General features: G+C 49.1%; 2 protein-coding genes across 3 annotated transcripts in view; both read right to left on the reverse strand.

Moving 5' to 3' along the window:
• wu:fb13g09 (ATP-binding cassette sub-family C member 5) overlaps nucleotides 1–5,572 on the reverse strand; it is a 35,426-nt gene extending 29,854 nt beyond the window's left edge. Inside the window, exons 1-3 of the mRNA XM_056600204.1 lie at nucleotides 4,962–5,572; nucleotides 3,116–3,292; nucleotides 2,068–2,223 (exon numbers count right to left, since the gene is read on the reverse strand). Of these exons, the coding sequence (XP_056456179.1) occupies nucleotides 2,068–2,223; nucleotides 3,116–3,292; nucleotides 4,962–5,092 (464 nt within the window). The 5' untranslated portion in view covers nucleotides 5,093–5,572. The remainder of the gene's footprint in view (nucleotides 1–2,067; nucleotides 2,224–3,115; nucleotides 3,293–4,961) is intronic.
• Nucleotides 5,573–12,728: 7,156 nt separating this feature from the next.
• Nucleotides 12,729–22,868, reverse strand: part of enox2 (ecto-NOX disulfide-thiol exchanger 2) — a 43,247-nt gene continuing 33,107 nt past the window's right edge. The window contains exons 10-13 of one of the 2 annotated variants that reach the window (XM_056600463.1): nucleotides 19,528–19,599; nucleotides 18,096–18,204; nucleotides 16,718–16,803; nucleotides 12,729–13,633 (exon numbers count right to left, since the gene is read on the reverse strand). In XM_056600463.1, coding sequence (XP_056456438.1) covers nucleotides 13,499–13,633; nucleotides 16,718–16,803; nucleotides 18,096–18,204; nucleotides 19,528–19,599 — 402 coding nt within the window. In that variant the 3' untranslated portion in view covers nucleotides 12,729–13,498. The remainder of the gene's footprint in view (nucleotides 13,634–16,717; nucleotides 16,804–18,095; nucleotides 18,205–19,527; nucleotides 19,600–22,868) is intronic. The other variant, XM_056600461.1, reaches the window with a different exon arrangement.

Genomic DNA, 22,868 nt, shown 5'->3' on the forward strand with positions numbered 1-22,868 from the left:
TCTGAGCCGAGAGCCCATCTACCTCCAGCTGGACTGAAGTGTTTTGATTGGAGCAGAACTCTCAGAGTCTGAAAGAGCAAACAAATAGACACAAGGACGGCTTTCCCAGAGTGTGTAAACCAAGACATCGCATTGATGGTTTGCACCTCACTGCACACTCTCAAGTGTCAACTCTCCCAGGACTCTCCCTCCCTCCTCTCCCCCCTCTCTGATCCTCTCCTAGGCGGTTGGGTTGCATAACTGTCCTGGCTATGTAAACACAGAGCCAAGCCCTCGGCAGTGTTCCAGCCACCCTTGCCAAGAAGATCCTACACCATTCCCCTTATCTCGCAAACGTTGGGGTGGAACACGTCATGCAAATGGACTGCAGTGGATGGCCCATGCAAACACCTGTAGTACAAGTCCAGACACATCGACATCAGGCCTTCGCTCCCCTACTGAGTCACCGCACACTAAGGGTACAAGTTTGTGGTTCAGAGACCTCGCAGACATTGAACCCAGGACAACATATGCGTCATCGGATGTTAGTTTGGAGTCCGGGAAAAAGACACAAGAAGTGCACAGGGGATTCACATTTCCAGTTTCTTAGTTAAAATAAAGATTTAAAAATCAATAGATCCGATGAGAGCAACTGTTACGGTACAAGCACAGACACGGGAGCACAGTGCACGAGGATACTTCCTCTATTGCGTAATGAACATAAATCCACCTATCCTACAGCACCAACGGTGTCTTGCTGACGTCATGTTTGTTACAATCAGCGCGCTCTGTACCGTGTCTTGGCCAGAGGACAGCTGGCAGATGTGCAAGGATTTCCCCTTTAAGTCAATGATTTGAACTTGGGGCCTCAGAGGATGTTCATAGAGTCCTCTGACGAGTGTGCGAGAGAGAGCGAGACACAGGTGCACAACGGGTAGTCGTGTTAGTGACGCAACAACACACAGTCGCCGGACTCACGCTCACCCTAATCTCTAATCCTCTCTATTATTGGACACCATGCGTGTGTGGGCCCATCTCCACTCTATTGGGCTGGAGGCTGGAGGCTTGATGTTCCTCTGTTGATGCCCCAGCTACAAAGACTTCCTACATATGTTCAGACACGCATGGACAAACAGCAGAGTACACACCTACATAGAGATAAGGTGTACACACACAAGCTTGCACAATGGTCCATTATTTGCGACATGAATGTAAGCCTCTTTGTTATTAGCAGGCACACGCGCACAACAGTACATTCACGTAGTGTTTAGAGAAGGAGTCATCCTGGTTTTTATGAGGATCTGAGTTTTACCCAGAATGTCAACTATTGTACTACTATTATGATTCAAGGCTTCTGGAAATTGTATGTACTTCAGGACAGAGGACACACACACACACACACACACACACACACACACACACACACACACACACACACACACACACACACACACACACACACACACACACACACACACACACACACACACACACACACACACACACCTCATCTATTGTGCAATAATGGTCGCACCTGGAGGGGTCTAAGGATTCTTAAGCCCCCCCAAGCATACTTCAGGGGGTGCTTGTGTTTGCCCTGAGCTGCCACATCAGTCAATCTCATACATTAGGGTTTCAACATTTACCAAACTGAGTAATCCCGTCGGTTGACCTTTGATTTAGAAAACATTCAGGGTGGGAGTAACAGCACCGAACGTAATGGATGCTTCAAATACAACCACGCCTCAATAAAGAGTGGAAGGATAAATAACAAGGCCCTTAAAAAAATAAGTTCACCGGGTAGAGTTCTAAATCCTCATGATATAAACACTACCATGGTTAAATAGATATTTTAGTTAGCTATTAGAGCAGATTCCATTAGTGGACTCACATATTCAGAATCATTTCTTATTCTGTAGATAAGTAACTGTGGGGGAAATCCTCACCAAAAAACAAAACATACCAAAAAAGTTTTTGCTTGAAACTTTGACGTAACACTTTCCCACACAACAACCAAAACCATGGATCCGAATCCAGAGTACTTTGTCACCATCCACTCCCCCGCTCTTGGGGGGAACCTGAGCTCACCTTTGGCAGTTGGTCTCGGCGGCTTCGTGGCACGACAGGCCGCAGACGTCGTGGATGCCCAGGCTGGACGCGCGGTAGGCCTTGAGCGCCAGCGGGGTGAGCCAGTGGAGGGTCATGAAGGAGAAGAGCCCTGCGTTGTCAACTGGGTGCTGGTGTCTGCAGGTCAACAACAAATAGGGGCGGGGGGGTTAGGTGCTATGGATCACAACAACATGGGAACTTGGGGGGGGGGGGCACTTGAGTGAGTGAGTGAGTGAGTGAGTGAGTGAGTGAGTGAGTGAGTGAGTGAGTGAGTGAGTGAGTGTGAGAACGAGAGAGAGAAGGAGTGAGTGAGTGAGTCAGTGAGTGAGTGAGTGAGGGAGTGAGTGAGTGAGTGAGTGAGTGAGTGAGGGAGTGAGGGAGTGAGGGAGAGTGAGAACGAGAGAGAGTGTGAGTGAGTGAGTGAGTGAGTGAGTGAGTGAGTGAGTGAGTGAGTGAGTGAGTGAGTGAGTGAGTGAGTGAACGAGAGTGAGACGAGGCTGGGTTGAAAAAGTCTTTCCCCTCATGATAGATCAAACATGGCCGAATATGTTTGCACAGTCATTCACATGCTCTTCACAAAATCTGAGGAAGTGATGTTCAAAATGGCGGTGCAGGCTATCAGACCTCACGTGTTCCGACAGAGAGGTCTGCTGATGGGGGATAAGAGCCCTTATCTCGCTCACAGCCCTCAAGCCACAGCTAATGACGAACGTGCACGTACAGCAAGTGTGTACATACATATGTGTGGGTATTTACAGAACGTGACAGCACAATGTGTGTGTGTGTGTGTGTGTGTGTGTGTGTGTGTGTGTGTGTGTGTGTGTGTGTGTGTGTGTGTGTGTGTGTGTGTGTGTGTGTGTGTGTGTGTGTGTGTGTGTGTGTGTGTGTGTGTGTGTGTGTGTGTGTATAGAATCAGGTTTTCCTTCCCTAAGGGCCAAGCCTTTCCTAGGTTCGTCAGGCAGACAGGCTCATGACTCGGTGGTCTGATACGCGACAGTCTACATCGACGGATGTGAGGCTTGTTTACTTGTGCGTGATCCTGAAGGGCTTGAGCAGCTGCAGGCTGTGTCGGTACCGGCCCCGGTTCTTGGGCTCCTTCTCCAGGGCCTCTGCATCCTCTACCTCCGATAGGGAGTCGGGGTAGGACAGGGGAAGGCCCTCCACACGCCCCGCCGACTCCAGGGCATCAGGGAACATGGCTGCCCTGTGGGGGGGGGAAGAGAGAGAGAGAGAGAGAGAGAGAGAGAGAGAGAGAGAGAGAGAGAGAGAGAGAGAGAGAGAGAGAGAGAGAGAGAGAGAGAGAGAGAGAGAGAGAGAGAGAGAGAACACACACACACATGTATAAATATCACCTACTGTCAGCATCACAGCCATGCTGTCACTTAGGATAAATAAAAACGAGCGATGAAAACACACAAACATCAATAATTCATCAGTAGTTTGGCTCTCCGAGTCTCAGCGGCTCTGGGGGGGGGGGACTCTCTGAGGAGTGGGCTCTTTGAAGGCACACCGGGGAGGCGAATCAATAGGAGACCCCTGACCCAGCCCCCCAGTGAGAGCACACACACACACACACACACACACACACACACACACACACACACACACACACACACACACACACACACACACACACACACACACACACACACACACACACACACACACAGTTCTGCTGAATCACGCTGTGGGGGCCGGGGACTGAGCCTAGCAGTCACCTTGGTCAGAGCTCTGGGCCCCACGCCGAGACGCACCGCTAAAGCACTTATCTATTTAAAGACGCCACTCTACCTGCCGCGGAGCTCAGAGGGCGTTTAGAGGGAGACGCTGGTTTGAGCCACCGTCACGTTCTCTCACTCTCACACACTGTCACTGATCCCACACACACACACACACACACACACACACACACACACACACACACACACACACACACACACACACACACACACACACACACACACACACACACACACACACACAGTACGCCAGGGGAAACTGAGCCCTCCGGGAACGGAAGAGGGGTAGGCCACACATGCTCACGGTGGCTGGTGTCCCTGGCTGTGTGGACATTTTCCAGACTAACAAGTTTAACCTGAGAGCCGGCATTGACGCAACAGCCCCGAGTGTGTGAGCGGTTGCTGTATACACTGTACTGCGCTGCAGATATTTAATCACACTGCAACGGGCATGCAGAGTGGCAGGGCTTTGGGGGTAGAGAGTGGGAAGGAGCACAGTTGAATGAGAGGTCCCGCAGAAGGACACACACACACACACACACACACACACACACACACACACACACACACACACACACACACACACACACACACACACACACACACACACACACACACACACACACACACACACTGTGAAGTTTGACACAAGGCTGCAAACTATTCTGCGCTATCTTTCAGGAGATGTTTGCCTGCTATTTTTCTCAAGTTTCCTTGACATTGGAGTTTTCAGATACAAAAAGAAAATACTGAAAAGAAAATAACTTCCTTCTGTTTAAATTGCTTTTTTTTTCTTGTGGGTTAGCAGCTCCAGGAGTTGTATTGATTGTTTTGAGCTGATAAAAGGATACTGTTGGTTGGGACCCCATCATCGTTATACTTTGTTGCTGTTGCTGCCAAGCAGGCTACGTCCGGGTCGGTGTAACATGATCTCAGCTCACACGCACATGATCTACACGCGTGAGTTAAAAACAGGAGCACTCACACGCTCCTCCAGAAAGCCACTTCGCCAGTCAAACCAACCGGTATACTGGGATGTCATCACCATGGGTTAAAAAACAACAACAAGGCAACTAGTTGATGGGTCAGCACTACACAGAAGAGACAGGTTTTCATTTCGAAAAATACACTTACATGCAAGTCGTGACTCTTGGAGTCACTTGAGCAGAGCCCTTCTTAGATCCTGAACAGCTATGACTAGGAACGGATGGCGAAGAGGTGGAGCAACTCTTTTTGAGTTGTCCATTAAACCTGTTGCTGTACATCCGTGGACGCTCCAATGGGCCGCGAACACATGATCGCCCGGAGCGAGAGGGGCTGACAGACAGCGGTGGCCCTTTCTGAAGGCTGCACGTCTGGGTCCGTTCAGATGTGTACTTGTTGTGTGCCTGGAATAAGTTGCTGCTGCTCACCTCCAGTTCACTAATAACCGCGGGGAGAGGAATTCCCGATATTTCGCTGACGTCAGAACGGATTGACCAATGGGCGTGCTTGTGTTGTCGCCCTAGGAACGCGGAGATGAGGCACACGCCGGGTTTTGAAGGAGCGTTGTCCCCGAAGAGCAGCAGGCAGGCTGCTCTTCGGGGGGAGCCGGGGAGGCCTCTGTGTTTTGCGGCGGGGGGGTCCTCACCAGGCACTTACCCGGTCCTCACCTTGCATCCACATTTGAATGATTTCTTCAATTCAAATCGAGGACTCTTCTACAGTCTTATCAGTAGATGACGACTCTTCATTGGAGGTTTACTTAGTCAAATATGAATTCCCCCTGTAGGCTAGTCGTTGTTGTTTTTTTGTTGGCTATAGACCTGTTTGAGTTTCTACTGTGAAGGATCTCTGATAAGGTGTGTTTATTTAACGTCGTTGGTAAAATAGGCTTATGGTGTTTCGTTGGAAATATTCCGCGAATTTCACCTAAGGAACCACTACTTCGAAAACCAAGAGAAAGCATTTGACCAGCGTGTGAATGCCTATTGTGTAAGTCTACCTAATGCACCTAATGTAGGCTACCATGTTACCAGAATGGTATATGGAAACCGTAGCAGTAGGTTGGGACGCCCCCCGCGGGCCGACTTGGGTGCTGTGGCTGTCAAGCAAGGAGGGCGACTGACCCCTGTTGATGAACCGTGCTCGATCATTTTCTTAAATTAGACACAGCCATTTTATGTAGGTCTAACGCCTATCGTCAATTATTATTTATACAATGGGGGACCTAAATCCAGCGATCTGATTGGTTCCCAACTGTTGTATAATTAGCGTATACACAACTGCTATGACGCCCGATCATTTTGTGAAAGTATCACTCCGCGCCTTGAAGAGGAAACCGTTACAAAGTATCGTAAGAAACTATCACACGGAGATTTAACTTGACCATGGAGGAGGGGATTCACCAACGGGGAAATATATCCTTCGACCTCCGGGAAGGCGTAATCGGCGTAAATAAATAAATTGCCGGCGAACCACTCTATCGGAGCCTTCTCTCGGAGGGACGCTAAAGTGTGTTGCATAACGACCGTCGATGCATAGCGGCAGCCAGGAGGGACTACTTTTTTGTATTCTTTAATAAAACGGCTATTTTGACTTTCTTGGTTTCTTTTTAAATGTAGTGTGTCTATGACTTTCGTTTCGCCATAACAGTAACCATTGTATAAAAGCAATGGATCACTTCAGTCAGTGGCATGTGCACATTATTAAATTAATTAATTAATTATTAAAGTGCATTATAAATAAAATTTATTATTATTATTATTATTATTATTATTATACCACTGTTAAGGGGGTCGCCGGCCCTCCGCTGCGCGTCGGGGCCGGACAACGCCCCTTAACAGTGGTATAATGAGCACATACCACAGCCTGGCGTGATCTATTGCTTAAATATATTTTTTTATAATTAATTGGTATAGCCTATAGTTTACTTCATTAAGACGCTGACAACATATGGTGCATGGCTTGCTACATTACACTTTACATATAGATTAGTCCTGATATAAATCTACAAAAAACACTGGTCATTCAAAATCAAAAATCATTTTTGGTACGTGGATGTAAACAGTTCTGTGGGACGTCTTTTCTAAAGCTTCACTCCCCGTCAGCTACAGACTGAACCGTGTCTGCAGTTTGTCAACCTATGTGGGCTGATCCACTTCTTGCGGCTTGGGTTTCTCTGTTCGTAATTAGATACATCGGAGGAGTGACTGATGTGATGTCTCCCATTTTAGCCCGGGAAAGATGTCTGATGACAGGGCTTTTGATGTAAACGCATTGTTTGGGTAAATGCATTTCACCACAAGCATGCATCATCTCGAACCCACTTGGGTCTCAAGCCCCGCCACGCTAATGGAGAAGACAGGCAATTAAAATCCTAACAAAGGCGGGTTTTCAAGGCCACACCGGAAATAAACGGGATTGTTCCACGTGGACAAAAAGGTCAGATATAGGCCTGTCTCACTCTGCAGTATATCAAACCCGGCTATGGAATAGCGCCAGGACCATGGGCTGGCTCTCTGGAACATGGCTGTTTGCAGTGTGCCTTTCTTCAGAAACACCGTATCCATCCGCTGACTTAATGGCAAATCTCTGACACACGGTGGAAAGGCGATTAATAAACCACCACCGGACGACAGGCCGGGCTCACCTTACTGCAGGGAAACCTGCTGTATGCTGGCAAATGAGGAGGTAGAACCGGAGATCCCTGTCCCTGTCCCCCTCCCTATTCCTATCCGTATCCCTATTCCTATCCCTAGCCGTAGCCGTATCCCTATCCCTCTCCTTAATCCTCTCCCTATTCTTATCCCTATTCCTATCCGTATCTCGGGATACTTATGGGAGGTTGAGGCTATAGTTGTTTGATGTCAGAACAATGGATTATTTTTGTCATGTTGTATTTTCAGGTATTTACCCCAGACATTATTAAACTGGAGTTCATCCTAGCAGCACTATTAGGGAGGTCATTGATTTAAATGTCGGCTGGGTTGTTTGCAGGGAAGAAATGATTTCTTTATTATCACTTGGAGTGATGAAGGAATGAGGTATTTTCCATCGATACTCGTTCTTTAACTACTTCTGCAGTTCGGGGCGCACTGGATTGATTGCGATTCAAGCAATCCCAAGTGTCCCTTCTTTTTTAAGTTTGATTACGTTATTCAGATTAAAACATTGTAAGCAAAGGTTGTTGGGAGCATTTGCTGCAATATAAATCTTTCTTGTTCCATAGCTTTTCCAATGAATATATGCAACCCCTTCAGTCTAAGGTCGCGGCCCTTTCAAAGGAATCGAGGTCCCCTCCTACTAACAGAAGAAAAACTTTATAGAAACATTGTCAACTCGTTTACCTACAGGGAAAATGTGGACATTGTGGCACGTGACACGACCATGAACAGAAGACCTGCAGGGGTGCTGCAAAGTTCTTGTTGCGTTTTAAAGCAATAGCCTGATTTCCGACTCCAAGGAAGAGGACTCAACAGGGAAGAGGCAAACATTTTATGTTGTAGTCACATGGGTCCCTGAGTGCGCCGGTGGGGTGTGCTCAAGCCCCACCACACTTCACCGGTTTAGTTCCCTGATGAAGTTCGGAGAGAGAGGCCGATACGGCAGTGCGGCCCCTGACTGCGTCTCAACACGGCCCAAACGACTAGCACACCTCGCCTCAGTGACTCCACCATCCCGCCTCGCCGTCGACCACGGACTGTGGAAGCCCCCCCTTCCCCTTCTTCTGTGGGGACCGGGGCTTAGAGGTTGACTACCAATCGGCTTTAATAAGAGATCGCCCATGCGTTAAGAAGAGCTCAGTGGTTGTCACTGTTGATTTTGCTGGAGCCCGTCCCTGGGAGACTGATGAAAGTGTGCAGCAAGGAGTCAGAAGGCATTAGGATGAGCCTGGTGGCGTTGCAGATTTAATGACAGATTCAACTCTAGCGTGGCTTCCGAGTTCACCCAGTGAATCTGAGTCCTTCCTTGTATAATGGTGCGGCCGGGTTTCTCCCAATAGGATAGCGGGGAGAAGATAGATGGAGGCTGGGATTATTGTCTAGAACAGAGCAGCGTTTAGTATTGAGAAAACAGCAGCATCAGTTTGTGAGGCGCCAGGGAAATAGTCACCTGGGGTTTGATTAGGAGGTTTAAAAGTATCATTTCAGAACACCAGTTATTCGCAAGTTTACTCAAGTATTCTTCAAGCGTGCACCCCTGTGGTCTTCTGCTACAAACGACAACACAACATATATTACTGTCAGAATCCAACAAAACGAAGCAAATAATTCCAATTTATAATGCACAATATTTTATATAGCCCTACGTTATTTAAACAAATCTGTCTTCATAGTTTTGCATGAAATGGTTCTTGTAAGCAGAAGCAGAAGAACAAATTGGAAGCTAATTATACGGGATTAGGTTTTAAACTATTATGAATTAATTCACAAAGCGCATGCATGCATCACATTAAGCTGCTGCCATCCTCAACTATGACATGCAAACTACAGCAGACGTGTTTCCCCGGTAACAGTACAGCAACCCAATGCATTTTTAATGGACAAAACTTAACTTTCCCACCCAGAGCTTCAGCATCTTAAGAGATAATTGCTGTGTTTGCAAAAGGCTTTTATTCTTTAGCTAAAGGTCAGTCCATGCATACATCAGTATCGGAAGCAGGCATACTTCATGAGAGAGAGGCAGTTCTGTCCCTGGCTGTAGGCTGTGCCGTCCTGGCTCCTTTATAAACACATAACCCTAGCATCTTATCAGGCCATTGATTTCCCAAACTAATGGTGCACATATGCCAGGAGCACAGACCTTAATTGCATTGGAATCCATTGCCAAGCAGATTCCTCCCAGACAAGCTGCAGAACAAGTATATGGCTTTTGGATCGAATATCAGCAGGTAATGTATAGAGAACATCATCATTCCCCTCCTGCACCAACTATTCCCCTTGTATTTGGGTTGGCTTGGTGGTGGTGTTGGGTGTGTGTGTGTGTGTGTGTGTGTGTGTGTGTGTGTGTGTGTGTGTGTGTGTGTGTGTGTGTGTGTGTGTGTGTGTGTGTGTGTGTGCGTGTGGGGGGGGGTTAGACACAGATAGAGAGAAGTAGGGAGAGAGAGAAGGAGAGAATCAACTGCATTCTCTCCTTCTCTCCCACTAAAGGCGACTAAATGCGCTTTATGGCCAATGCCTCAACACACACAGTAAACACAAGGATTGGAGTGTCGACTTCAATCTGTACCCCTGCACCATTCCCGGTGCTGGGCTAAGTGTCCTGCTCAAGGACAGCTCAACACACTCTTTCCAAGCAGAGCTGCAGATACAGAACCGGCAATCTGCATGCGAGTTCCTCCTGCGCAATTGAAAATAAAGAATTTAATCTAAATGAAATAACAGTCCGCCACAGCAATGTTTAGACCTGTCACTCATTCTGGGTTAAAGCGAGAGGCTGGGATTGTAAGAGCATATTTGGGGCTGGAAGCAAAGCAAAACATGTTAGAAAGCGAGATTCGCCACCCTCTGGATGAATAATCCTCAGGGGAGTAGAAATCTCTTTAGTTCTACCTCTGACATAGACCTCACTCTCTAAGAGAGCATTCCAAGAGCCTCCAGGCTTGATCGCTACTGGTGCTGCTGTGCTTAAGTCGCTGCAGGGAAGGCACCTTGGGAAATGAAGTGATTTTAAGGCCCTTTAGTTCCATGCATATATAAATTAATGAACCCAGCGCCGCGTTTTATTGAGAGCGATTCTGAGTGAGCCGATCAATCAATGTCATTATCCCAATCCAGCTGTCACAGGATAATGGCCCTGGCAGAATTACTAAGGAATCGCGGGGATTGTCATTATTCTGAGACTGGCCAATAGAGGGAGCTGTTGACTCGCAACCCCATGCCCTTGGATTTGCAACTGAAACGTGGGAAAAATGAAGACTGCTTAAAATTAAACCTTTTGACTTCTTTAAACGATGAAAACTGAACACATAACGGGCCTGCTTATTAGACCCAGTTTGCCTTCATCTGAAAGTTATTGTCTTCCTTCGTTCCCATTTCCAAATAGGCCAAACATGGTTAATGCGGATGCTCCATCGTTAGACTGTGGGCCCCTTCCTATGCACAAACAAGGTAAATGCCTTCACCTGCTCACTCAAGGGCATCCGCAATCATTATAACGCGAATCAAATCGCTCTCCGTCTGCAACATGAGAGGGACCGGCGGTAATTAGGAATATCAGGCATAATGACGCAGCCGTAAGTACCTGCTTATCTCCGCATGTCCAATTACGGCTTCCTACAACGTGACCTGCATAATCGTGCTTCTCGGAAAACTTATTTCCTGTCATTTTCTTGCGGAACACCGGGACACTACATTATTCAGGTCGGGTGTGTCTGATAAACAAGTCCAGGTGCTTAAGGATATCTTTAGACGCCTCTCCTCTCCTCCTTTATTTCATAAAGTGGAACTGATTTTCATTGCGTGTTTTCGTGCGCTGCCGGTAGCAGGATGTGTCGCGCCCTTGAACGCGTTTTACCGTAATATACCTTGCATCACATTAACGATGAGAGGAACACAAAGACAAGGGCGGCGAGAGGAGACCGAGGGGGCCTTACACGAGGCATGCTGGTGGACTTAATTAGTGCTTCTCCCCGCTCGGTGAGACGAGAGATCTGTGCTCATAAAACAAGACGAGCGACACATGCGTGCCAGCCTAAACGAACAGCTGCACAACAGTTGAATTATAAATGGCTCCCTCTAAAAACCTCAAGGGAATGACAATATTTAAAAAAAAAGAAAATGTTTCCTTTACCATAGCCTAATTAGTTTTTGTCGGTGGGAAAGAGATGAAATGTGGCCGGGGGTGTGTGGAGAGGTGTGTGCAGGCTTATTCATTTGCAAAGGTATCATCAGAGCTCCTTTGTCCACAGATAACCTGGGTGTGGGCAGCGAGTGAACCGACTAATTCACCGTGTTGCTTTGAGGATTGTCTCTATGTGCAGAGGAGGACGTTTTAAAAGTTAAATGCTACACTACACTACTACAGGCGTTTGTTTTACACCCACGTGAGTCCGGTGTCCTTTCAGACCACTTCCGTTAATAACAGATGGATAAAACGTCGGACAAATGCATAAAACACAGAAGTCGAGCGTTCGGCAGGGCCACAACATGCTCATTAGCTATTAACTCATTTAAGCACAAGTGTGCTGACGGGGTCGAACGTTAATGTTTAAAAGCATCGTCTGCGGAGACAAGGGGATGCAGATGAGAGGAAAGCACGTGTAATAGACCTTTGGCTCCCTGAGCAACTCGGGTGGAGCGAGTAGGCTGATAACATAAGATATGTTCCCGCCAAGGAACATAAGATATACCGGGGCATGCTTGTGAAGACTCCTTTAGTGCTGCTCCTCAGAGATATCTTCTTCTTTTAAAAGCGGAGACCACTCGTCCGTCCGTCCGTCCGTCTGTCTGTGTCTCTCTTTAATCAACTCATTAAGGTGTTCCCGTAGGTGTGCTTCCAGGTGAAGCGTGGCTGGGCTGTACATGTGTGAGCTGGGGCAGGTAATTGCTTTAGAGGGACAGATTCAGACTTGTGTAAGGTTCTAACGCCTTGGGGGGGGGTGCCACTAGAGCAACAACAGCCTGCCCCGGAGGAGGTGGCCTTCAGGCACAGGCGGACTGCAGAGAGAGGAGTGGAGAGCGGCCCTTGTGTGCTTGTGACAGTCAGGATTGATGGGGGCTGGCCCGCTGAAGAGGGTTTACTCAGCGGGAGACAGTGGGCTGTATTTCCTCCGCAGGGTTTGATCTCTTGGTGAAGGGCTGTTTTTGAAGTCTGCACTTGGTTTCGTTCTTGTTGTCTTCCCCCACCCCTCCCCCCCTCGCTTATATCTACACACAAGAGGTTATTCTTTTTAAAACTTTTTTTATAATCAAAAATATCCAAGCATTTACAGTGTATAACAACAAATGGTTCTATGCAACTGTTAACAGCCTTTACAGAAAATGAAGAAATATATTCATTTTGATTTATTTTTACAAACCAGGAACCGCAAAAGAGAAGAGTGTGACACTGGAACCGTCGGTGGGGTCAGGGGTGTGGGGTGGGCGGGTCAGTGCAGACCCTGATTTACTCCCTGGGTGGCCCTGTAGTCCTGACCCGGACTGACAGCACAACCGAGCCAATCAGTGACGCTCGAGAATCGCAACCCCACCCATGAGGGCTGTACTTAAATAATAAACGCATTTCGCGCTCCTCTGTGACATGTACATAGCCGATATATCTAAAGATATTTTGTATTTTCATGGACTCTCTCTCACTAAAGTGATGTGATACATGTTTTGGTCGCCCTTATTGCTCCGCGGCGATGACTACTAATCTGCTCCTCAAACTTCGGATTCAGGAACGACCAATCCTCAAATAAAACAATGTCTTTCCCGAACGCAAACACTTTGCGTTCATCCCTCGGGGCCACACACATACACACAGAGCGATCGTCGTACATCCTTCTACCATTTTCTGTGCTCGACGCAAAGTCCCTCGTATCTGGTGGAGATTTGGTATGAAGCACTGGCTGTTCGATGCGTCCGCAGCAATGTCCGCCCCTGCAGAAAAAGCTCCAAAAACTGTGTGTCTGCTAACGTCGACGGGGCTCTCTCTCCGTGGGCCCCTCCCTGTGTTCGCTGAGCCAATGTCCTGAGGGCCCCGGGGGCCTACGACGTGCTTCTGATGCCCTCGAAGCCGCAGAAGCTCCAGCGCTTCTCCAGGCTGGCTCCGACGCCCGACAGCTCCTGTCTGAAGGTGCAGGGGAGCCGCGACAACAGGGACTCCACCTCACCGGTGTTGATCTGTGTGAGGACACACACACACACACACACTTTATGATTAACAGAACGATAACACAGACATCGCAATTTCCCAGATCATTGGCACGTTCGAACTGCATGTTCAGCAGCACTGGCACTGCAACCCGGGGGCTTGAAGTAAAGCACCAGCATAAAGGTTTCCTGAGATGGCTCACACTTCCAAGACGACCTCAAGCCATCAGTGTGATGCTGAGGTGGCGAGGAGGAGGAGGGAGGAGTCACGGCAGTTTCACCCAATGGCAAGCGTTCTAGAGTAGGACTCTTCTGATGCTGTCTGGGAGCATTAAGGTCTGTGGTGGAGATATGAGGGCTGTTGTCAGGGCAGACATGGGGCTGTGTGTGTGGGGCGCTCAGATAAGCAGAGAGGATTGGAGTCGTGTTGTTGTTGTTGCAGCGTTTGTCGGGCCGGCCATCGAGTGATGTCGCCAGCCCTCTCTGGGCGGTTTGATGTGTGTTTTGTGGAGTAGGTGGGTGGGGAAGATTGACGCATGCGAAAAACGCATTCAAGTGCTGACACACACTTGCATACACAACGAAACCCAAAAGGCTGGTGTGAGATGTTCTGTTCTTTCCTATGCGCGAGATGTGAAGCTGTGAAAATGAGTCAAGCAGCCTTTTGGGTGAGCTGCAACAGACGGAGACAGACAGACAGAGAGAGAGAGACACACGGGAAGAGAGATGAGCGATTTTCCTGACCGCTGCTTGTTTCTCGTTTCTCAGATGAAGTGGCTGCAGGCATGCCCCCTAAGAGCTCCGCGGTGGGCAGTGTGTTAAGGAGCAGCAGGAGGGAGCGAGTCCCTGAACTCTGCTGGACGGGAGCTCTGCTAAACAAACCCAAGGCCGACTGCGCCCCCCCCCCCCTCACTCGCCGAGCGTGACGGAGCCCGCCGCGTGAGCCTCCGATCAATGGTAGAGCACGGGGGCAGGGTGGCCGCCCTAGCTGCTGTTCTTGGCACACGGCTGGTGAGTGCGGTGAGGAGGGGAAGGGAGAGCGGAGGAAGCAGGGTAGAAAGACAAGAGAGGGATAGGGGGAAGGGAGCTTAGGATCACGGGATCTGGATCTAACCTAGATCGACTACAAGACGTGTATTGTTGCCTGCGTGATGCGGGGGCGGTCGGGGTTGAGACTCAAAGCCTGTGGTGTGTCGGCTTGTGCGTGGGGGTGGGGGTGGGGGAGGCAGGGGGGGGGGGAGAGTTTCCTCTGCATCTTATCACATGCAGCAGACTCGGTAATACGGTTTCCCCGATGGAGATATCGATCACCATCGGTTTGGCGTTGAAGGGCGATGATGGATTTAAAATGGCTCCTCAAGAGCGGGCTCTTCCTGGCGTCTGAGTGGGTCGGCAGAATGATTATTTAAGTGCCACATTAAACGATCCAACTCAGGTTAGTCTCGGTTACAGACAGGCCGGCCATAAGTCCTTGAAACTATGCTTCGGGCTACATTAAGTTCTGAACTACTCTATGTGGTGTTGTTGTTTGGCTTTAGTTTAGTACATTCGCCGGATAACAATAAAATCCCATTTATTGACATGCATCGTGTGCGAACATCGTGTTGCACTTCCATTTCCGACAATGTAATATCCCTCCGTGTTAAGTCGAAGATAAATCAGGTTATCATTAGTTGCTCCACTCTGCACTGTTACCTGTGTGAAGCGCTTTAGTTTCTCTGGAAACGGAGAATAAATGTACGAAGGGCTTCAAGGGGCTTTCGTCTGAGCCCGAGGTCTCCCACCGCACAGCGGGGCCACCTTGGCTTACAAAAGGCCCCTGCGTCAGCCCTACAGGATGTCTGTCCGTGAGCACATGAAGCCTTGGTCGTTAATTTGGTTTGGCAGGGTTTCGGCCAGACAGCTTGTGAGGGTGCGTCGTACGTGTCTATGTGTGCGTGTGAGAGAGAGTGCTCGGTTTTCCAACGCCATCCAGACGCTGTGCTTGGTTGATGCAGAGCAGGAGAGAGAGAGACGGCGGGGGGTGGCGGCAGGGGTCTAGCTGCAGCAATGGACAGACACTGGGTGAGGCTGCGGCTCTATTCCTGGGGGCTAAACTCCCCCTCCCAGACGAGTCTTATGAAGCTCTGCGGCCCCTCCGAGTGACAGCCAGCGGTGCGACAGGAGTGTGTCACGTGGGCTCGCTCGCACGCGCTCACCCACCCACACACGCGCGCTCCTTCTAAAGTAATCCCCTGGTTTGTACACACAGACAGCAGTCCAATTTGATGCAATTTAACTTTGGCCATTTCCAATTACCCAATCTATTTGGGAAGAAATGAGACAAGCTGGATTTGATGGACCAAAAAACCCGTTTGATGGGTACCTGCTCGTTCCATGGCGATGGATATGCCTAGGCAGATGAATCAATGTTTGAACAAACGGGGGGGAAATAAAGAGGGCACCTTGGACACATTGGCATTACCCGGATCCAGGTTACTGAAGTGACGACTCTCCACGCAACACATGAGTTTGGGCCTGTGTCCACAGAGCTTTGTGTATTTCTGGCGTTCTCTGTGCTGGCACGGCACTGGGAGGCACTGGGAGGCACTTGGATGGATGGCTGGGGCATTGATTAAAAAAAATGAAACAGCAGCTGCACATCTGTGCTTTGTTTACTGTTCCCATGACAACTGGCCATGCTGGCTCCTTCGTTGGCAGCTCAACACGGTAGCGATAACGGATAACGGTTACGGTTTGGGATTTGTGAAAGCGGACTGACTGTTGAAACGTTTGTTGCGACAGCCTGCTTTTTTTGTCCGAAAAGCAAAATGCTCGTTTGACAGCTGACATGTTCTGTGATTGGTTGACTGGGTGAACGAGACTTGTGACGGCAGCGGTTTTCTGAAAAGTACACCGTGACCTAAAGCTCCCGGTTCGGTCCCACTAAGTCTCCCAAACACTCTGGGCACTTTTACTGGAAGGTGTTTGCGCGTGCTCTTCCCTCGCCGAACCAGGAGAGGCACAGGCGCTCAGAAAGGCTAGGACGTGAGAACTGCTATTGACCAGGGCGGAGGAGTCTGCTGCCGGGCGCCCCTCTGTCTGCCTCCGGCCTGGGGGGGGGGGGGGGCTTACCTTGGTGTCCAGCCGCTGGAGGTAGGAGCAGATGTACTCGATGCTGGCCCCGAACGGATGGACGTGGAGGAACGTGGAGATGATACCTGGAGGAGAGCACAGGGCGGGGGGGGGGGGGGAGTGAGACGTTCACTTGAATGCTAATCAACAGAGTGAGAGGTTCATTGGAATACTAATTAACAGAGTGAGAGGTTATCTTGAATACTAATCAACAGAGTGAGTCGTTATCTTAAATAAAACCAGAGTGAGAAATTCACTTGAATAACAATTACCAGAATGAGACGTTACGTTTGATACAACTATACATATAGAGTGAGACGATAACTTGAATACATGCACAGAGTGGGACATACCGATAACTAGACTCAACGTGATGTTATTCAGGACCAATAGATACTATAGCATAAAGTGCAGGTCATGATCCATATATATTACAACAAAGTAGACTCCATTTACATTCCCTCATGTTCCATTGACAGTATATCATAAAGTAGATTAAATCGACTGTAACTGTTGCGCTACAGCCCATTCATAAAGCAGAGTCAATTCGGTGTAAATCATAGGGTATAAAGTGGGGGTACCAGGATGCCTTCACTCACCGACAGGGAAACGGGTGTTTGAGTTCCTTTTAAGTGGCTCCTGCGCAACCGGGCTGTGAATTATAGTGTTTAATAAAAGCTAGGAGGCTGTTTGGTCTAATCAGAAGCCCCCCCTACTCCCCGAGCTCCCCCCAGCCTGTCTAAAAACATCTGCTCCCTCGGCGAGGCATCCTCCTCCAGCAGAGAGTCTCCCTCCTCCTCCTCCTCCTCCTCCTCTTCCTCCTCCGGTGAGTACCTGCCTTCGCTGCCTCACTCAGGTTGGGGGGGAGGGGGGGCTAATCAGGATTTGGATAGTCGATTATCGGGCCGATTATGGCAGGCGGCAGGCCCGCGACGACACCTGCGCGCTGGGCGGTGCGTCGGGGGGGGGGGGGTTGTTTGGGGCTCCGCGGTGACAAACAGAAACATCAGTCCCAGGCGCCCACTTCAGAGCCGCAGAGAATAGGGGCCGTTTGGATCGATCGATTCCTCCGACGATGACGGACGCGGAACTACCGGTCTTCAAAATGGACTCTGCTTTATGAATGGGCTGTAGCAGTTGTACTGTAACTGCTCCAGTACATTTATCTACTTTATGATATGCCTTCAATGGAACATGAGGTCATGTAAATTGAGTCTACTTCGGTCTTCAAAAAGATTCTGTGACAGGGCTCACACTTTATTTTGCATTTTATTATATTATTATTATTTATTTTATTTTATTTTATTTCAATCCCACGGTGTGTTACATGCGCTGTGATGGTGGCGCGGTCGCCATGGCTATGTTTTTGTCAACGTACCGACTAGCAGCGCCTCTCTCTCTGATTGGACGGGGCTGTGTGGCAGGTTCTTCTCCGGCACCCCTTCCTTCTCCTGACTGCACGACACCACCGATGACGCCGTCGCCTCCTACACACACCAACATGCACGCACGCAAACACGCACACACACACAATGGTCAGAAAACCTCAAGCAGCCCTAGGTTAGCATTAGCAGCTAGCCCTTAATGAGCAGGTGTATTGGCTGGAGTGCCTGCCAACACCAAACTAAAAAAGCCGCATTCATATCCTCCTTTCAGCCGCGTGCACTTACAACCACCCGCACGTCCTGCGCACAGGTGTGTACTACAAATCAACACATTTCCAAGTCATTTTCCCGAGCTGTCGGCATGGCTGCCTCAGTGTGGCATGGCGTTAATGGGTCGGACACAGAGGACACTCGCATACAAATGATCCAAGGCCAACGGAGAGAAGGAATAAACACGTGGACCGTAATGTTAGAGAAGGGACAACGCTCACAATGAGAGACACAAGCGACGCAGCCACATGACAGAATGAAGTCACAGGGAGGGGGTGCATAGAGAGGGAGTGAGCGACAGGGAGAGTGAGAGAGAGAGGGGGATAGAGGGAGAGAGACTTGTTGGGGGTTGTGTGTTTGGGGGGGGGGTAATGTCTAGACTATTTACTGTGATGGGCTCTGACAGCAGAGAACAAGGCTAGTTTGTGTTTGTTGTCCTACATTTGAGTGAATTTGTTATCTCGGCTCCTGGCCGCCTGCCAAGTGGACTCGTCTTCTGAAGACCAAGGAAACGTGTTCCCAGAAAGACGTGTGGAATACCCCTAAGCTATGCATCGGTCAAGTGTGTGTGTGTTGTATAGTTTGTGGAGTGTCGAATCCATCTCTGAATACCCTGACCCACTTCTGTCCGTATCTTTATGTATTATTCAATGAAGATTGAGTCCACACCTGTACATTCATATTACAGTCACTTAGTAGAACTTTGCTCATGGGCGGCTTTAGGTAACTGTGCGTCGGAACCAAGAACCTTTGGGCTGGGATCGGCTCATTACGATGGGGATGTCACAAAGAAGAGAGAGAGAGAGAGAGAGAGAGAGAGAGAGAGAGAGAGAGAGAGAGAGAGAGAGAGAGAGAGAGAGAGAGAGAGAGAGAGAGAGAGAGAGAGAGAGAGAGAGAGAGAGAGAGAGAGAGAGAGAGAGAGAGAGAGAGAGAGAGAAATAGAGACACTTGAAAAAAACGACGTGATGATAAGTTGAGTCTTGAGGAACAGAATGGCGAGGGGATGCTGTGTGTGAGTGTGAGATTGAGTGAGTGAATTAGTGAGTGAGTGAACGATCGAGTAACAGAGAGAGAGAGAGAGAGAGAGAGAGAGAGAGAGAGAGAGAGAGCCCCAGAGAGGCGCTCCGAGGGGTCCCGCCCTCCTCTCCTACTTACGCTGGCCAGAAGAGCGCTCTCCTCGCCGGCGGTGGCGGCGGTGGCGGCCTCATCCCCCTTCGACGTCTCCAGCTGCAGAGCATTAGAGAGAGCGGGGCGGGCGAGGGAACACGTCAATGAGGAGCACGTCTCACACAAAGTGCATGCACGCATGAACGCCCACACGCACGCACGCACACACACACGTGTCCTGCGTGTGTGCGTTCATGCGCGAGGCACTGCTCTCCCTCAGGACTAATCAACAGTGCGTTTCCTAAACACAGTCAACACCAGCGCCCGGCCTCCATATGGATGCAGTCATCATTACGCTCCTTTCTTCTGCTGCTACAAAGCAATGGAGGTCGTTTCATCCTGCAGAGGTTGGGCTGGGAGTCTGTTCAGTGCAGTAAAGCGCTGATATGATAACGGTCAGTAATGGGACAGTGATGGCTCCGGTAGGGCTGAACTTACAGCTTGTACAGATCTGTCTTACACGGAATAACGCCACCGCTGCGCCTGCCCGATCCATACAAAACAGAAACCACCAACCACACCCCCCTCCCCTTCCCAAACATATCGATTCCTCTGCCTCCCTTTAATTAGACTGCCTCCCTTGATTCATGTGCGTCTTCAAACCGGCAGATTGAATTAGCATATGTCCCATATATCCCTCTGACAGGAAAGGAGGGGCCGGAGGTGTACGAGCATGGGGGGAGGGGGGGACGACGACACAATCCAGCAGCTCACAACAATCGAATCAACGTCGTCTCGTTTAGAGGCGGTATTGACAGCGTTGTCTTTCTGTTTGACAACAGAACTGAAGAGTGTTCTTTATAGACATGTGGCGTCCTCGCCCAGCGAGCCGACTCATCTGCTGGGGTTCTGCCCAGACACGGCCTCGCCTCGTGTGACTCCGCCACAGCTTCAGAGAGACTCAAGTATTATCTTTAGGTAATTAAAGAGCTGATTGAAACTGAGGCAATCAATTCAGCTGCCCCCGGCCCCCCCCCCCATCCCCCTTCACACAGACCTGAAAAGGGGGACATTAGCCGACATGAACAGAGGATTCCCGGGGAAAACGAGAGGGACAGACGCAGTGTGTGGAAAACCGGTGACATGTGTAATCGAGAAACATGACCCCGTGAAAACCGGGAACGCTTTGCCTAATTCATAGATCACAACGCCTCGGTATTCACGAGTGATATTCCGTGGCGTTCCGGCGGGCCCCGAAGACGGATGTCACCACGGTGACGCAGACCGCAGGGTCGAATTATGTCGGGGGAAACTGATGGAGTCGTTCGATGGGATGCGGTGATGAGGTAGCCTTGGAAACGGATATGCAGCGGGTTCCAAGCTCCCGTTACGTAGCGTATGATGTTATAGTGGAGCAGGGCTGGCTTCAAGCTCGCGGCAACACAACATTAAGGAAGGGTCGTGATACTAAAGTTAATGCAATAGACAAAGCATTTGCTCCTTCAGCAGAGGAGACTGCGTCATACAGGGGGTCGTGTGTGGGAGGGGGGGGGGGGGGGGGGTCGAGTTTACATTTACATTTAGGGCATTTAGCAGACGCTTTTATCCAAAGCGACTTACAATAAGTACATTTGTCATAAGAAGTGCAACAATATATCGGTACATTAAGGATGTTCATAGAACCAAGTGCAAGTACAACAATCGCTAGGCTAACCAATTCCCTGTGTTACAGCAATGATAGCAGCTACTGCAGTTGCAACACAGTTAAGTACTATAATACAATACAACACAATACAATACAATGTACAATGGTGGCCAGAAGGGGGAGGGTGGCTATGCAGAGTCGAGGTGGACCCTGAACAGGTGAGTCTTGAGACTTTTTCGGAAGATAGTGAGTGACTCTGCGGTCCTGAGAACAGCATGGAGCTCAGACTGAGCAACCAACCTGACTTCTGTTGAGAATAAGTAGCTTCAACATGGAGCTGTTTAGATGCTCCAGTCAGATTTTTTTGAAAGAAACCCTAGAATGTCTGAGCTGAGGCCCCTCACACACATGCACTCTAACCCTGCACCCATCCGTAACTCCAAGCTGTGGGTCATGTGGGAAAAGGAACAGGGATGGATACACCGGGAATTCTGGACCGTCAATCGTAAAACCCTGTCTAGATGTAATTGAATCTACTTTTCGGGTGATCCGATAACAATATCAACACAACCTCATTTTGTTTGCAAACATGCTCCTTCTTTTGAAGAACAGCTTGAAACCAGACAGGATATGAACTAAAGGAGCTCCTCCAGTCCACGGGTTTGATGGCGGCTGGGGTCCATATGTGTTTGGACCATATTTCCGCCATCTGCTAGACCGTCCCCATTGCTCTGCCATGTGTGAACGGGTGCGAGACGGACTCCGGAACATGGCTGCATGGGTGGATAGTGAAAATCCCTAGCGATGGCAGAAAGGTCATTATAGGAATTTACCAGGAGCTATGTTTGAAAGGGGCTTTGGAACCGAATGTTAGATAAAAGGAAAAATAAATCCCGACCAGTCTTTATTTTAAAACAAATCACATAATATAATGATTTCACCCAGAGAGTTTTAGATCCTTAAATGGCAGGAGCCATTCGGATGCCCTGCAGTCAGTTCATTACAACTTCAGCCGGCAGAACGTCTAAGGAGGCCCACAATTTCCTGCGTTGAATATGGAGGGACGGGCGGTGTTTGTGGGGGAACAGAGGTTATTAAAACTTGTTCGATAAAAACGTAATTCGTTTGGGGAAGTACACTGCTTGCTCACAAACAAAAAAAAACGGCGAGACAAGCCATCAGCGCAGAAACATGAGGAACATCCGAATTTCAATTTCCTTTCTTCGCAGGCTGTGGCGGCGTTTATATCCATATCCTACCCCTTGTGCAGCCAACACAATTTCTGTCACATTGAGTAATTCTAATATATGTGTACACCCTAGGCTAGAGTGCAAGCCGCGCTGACTAAAGCAGAATGACACTGAATCACATTAATGACTAATGGTTTTAAATGCGTCTTTTGCTCCCCCTTTGCCATGCAGTGATACAGGCGGAATTATGCGCAAATATAATTTTGTAGAGCCACTTAAATCCCAAAAAGCTTTGATATCATACTTTTTATGGAGAAGGACCGGGGACACTTTGAAAGGGTGCCTACCGTGTATTTAGACTGAGTAGATGAAAGCCCTTGGCAGCTAATATTGCCGTCGTGGTTGACTCCACAAACGAGGCGTTTGTGACGATACCTCCTGCCATCATTGTTTTTAATGGCAAGGCTGCTGTCGCGCTGAGAAAAGGTGGGAACCTGTGATTGTTAGCACTGCAGAAGCTTCCATCCCTGTTCAAATCAGATATTTGGATACGA

This window comes from Gadus chalcogrammus, chromosome 10 (assembly GCF_026213295.1).
Source record: "Gadus chalcogrammus isolate NIFS_2021 chromosome 10, NIFS_Gcha_1.0, whole genome shotgun sequence".
NCBI classification, from domain to species: Eukaryota; Metazoa; Chordata; class Actinopteri; order Gadiformes; family Gadidae; genus Gadus; species Gadus chalcogrammus.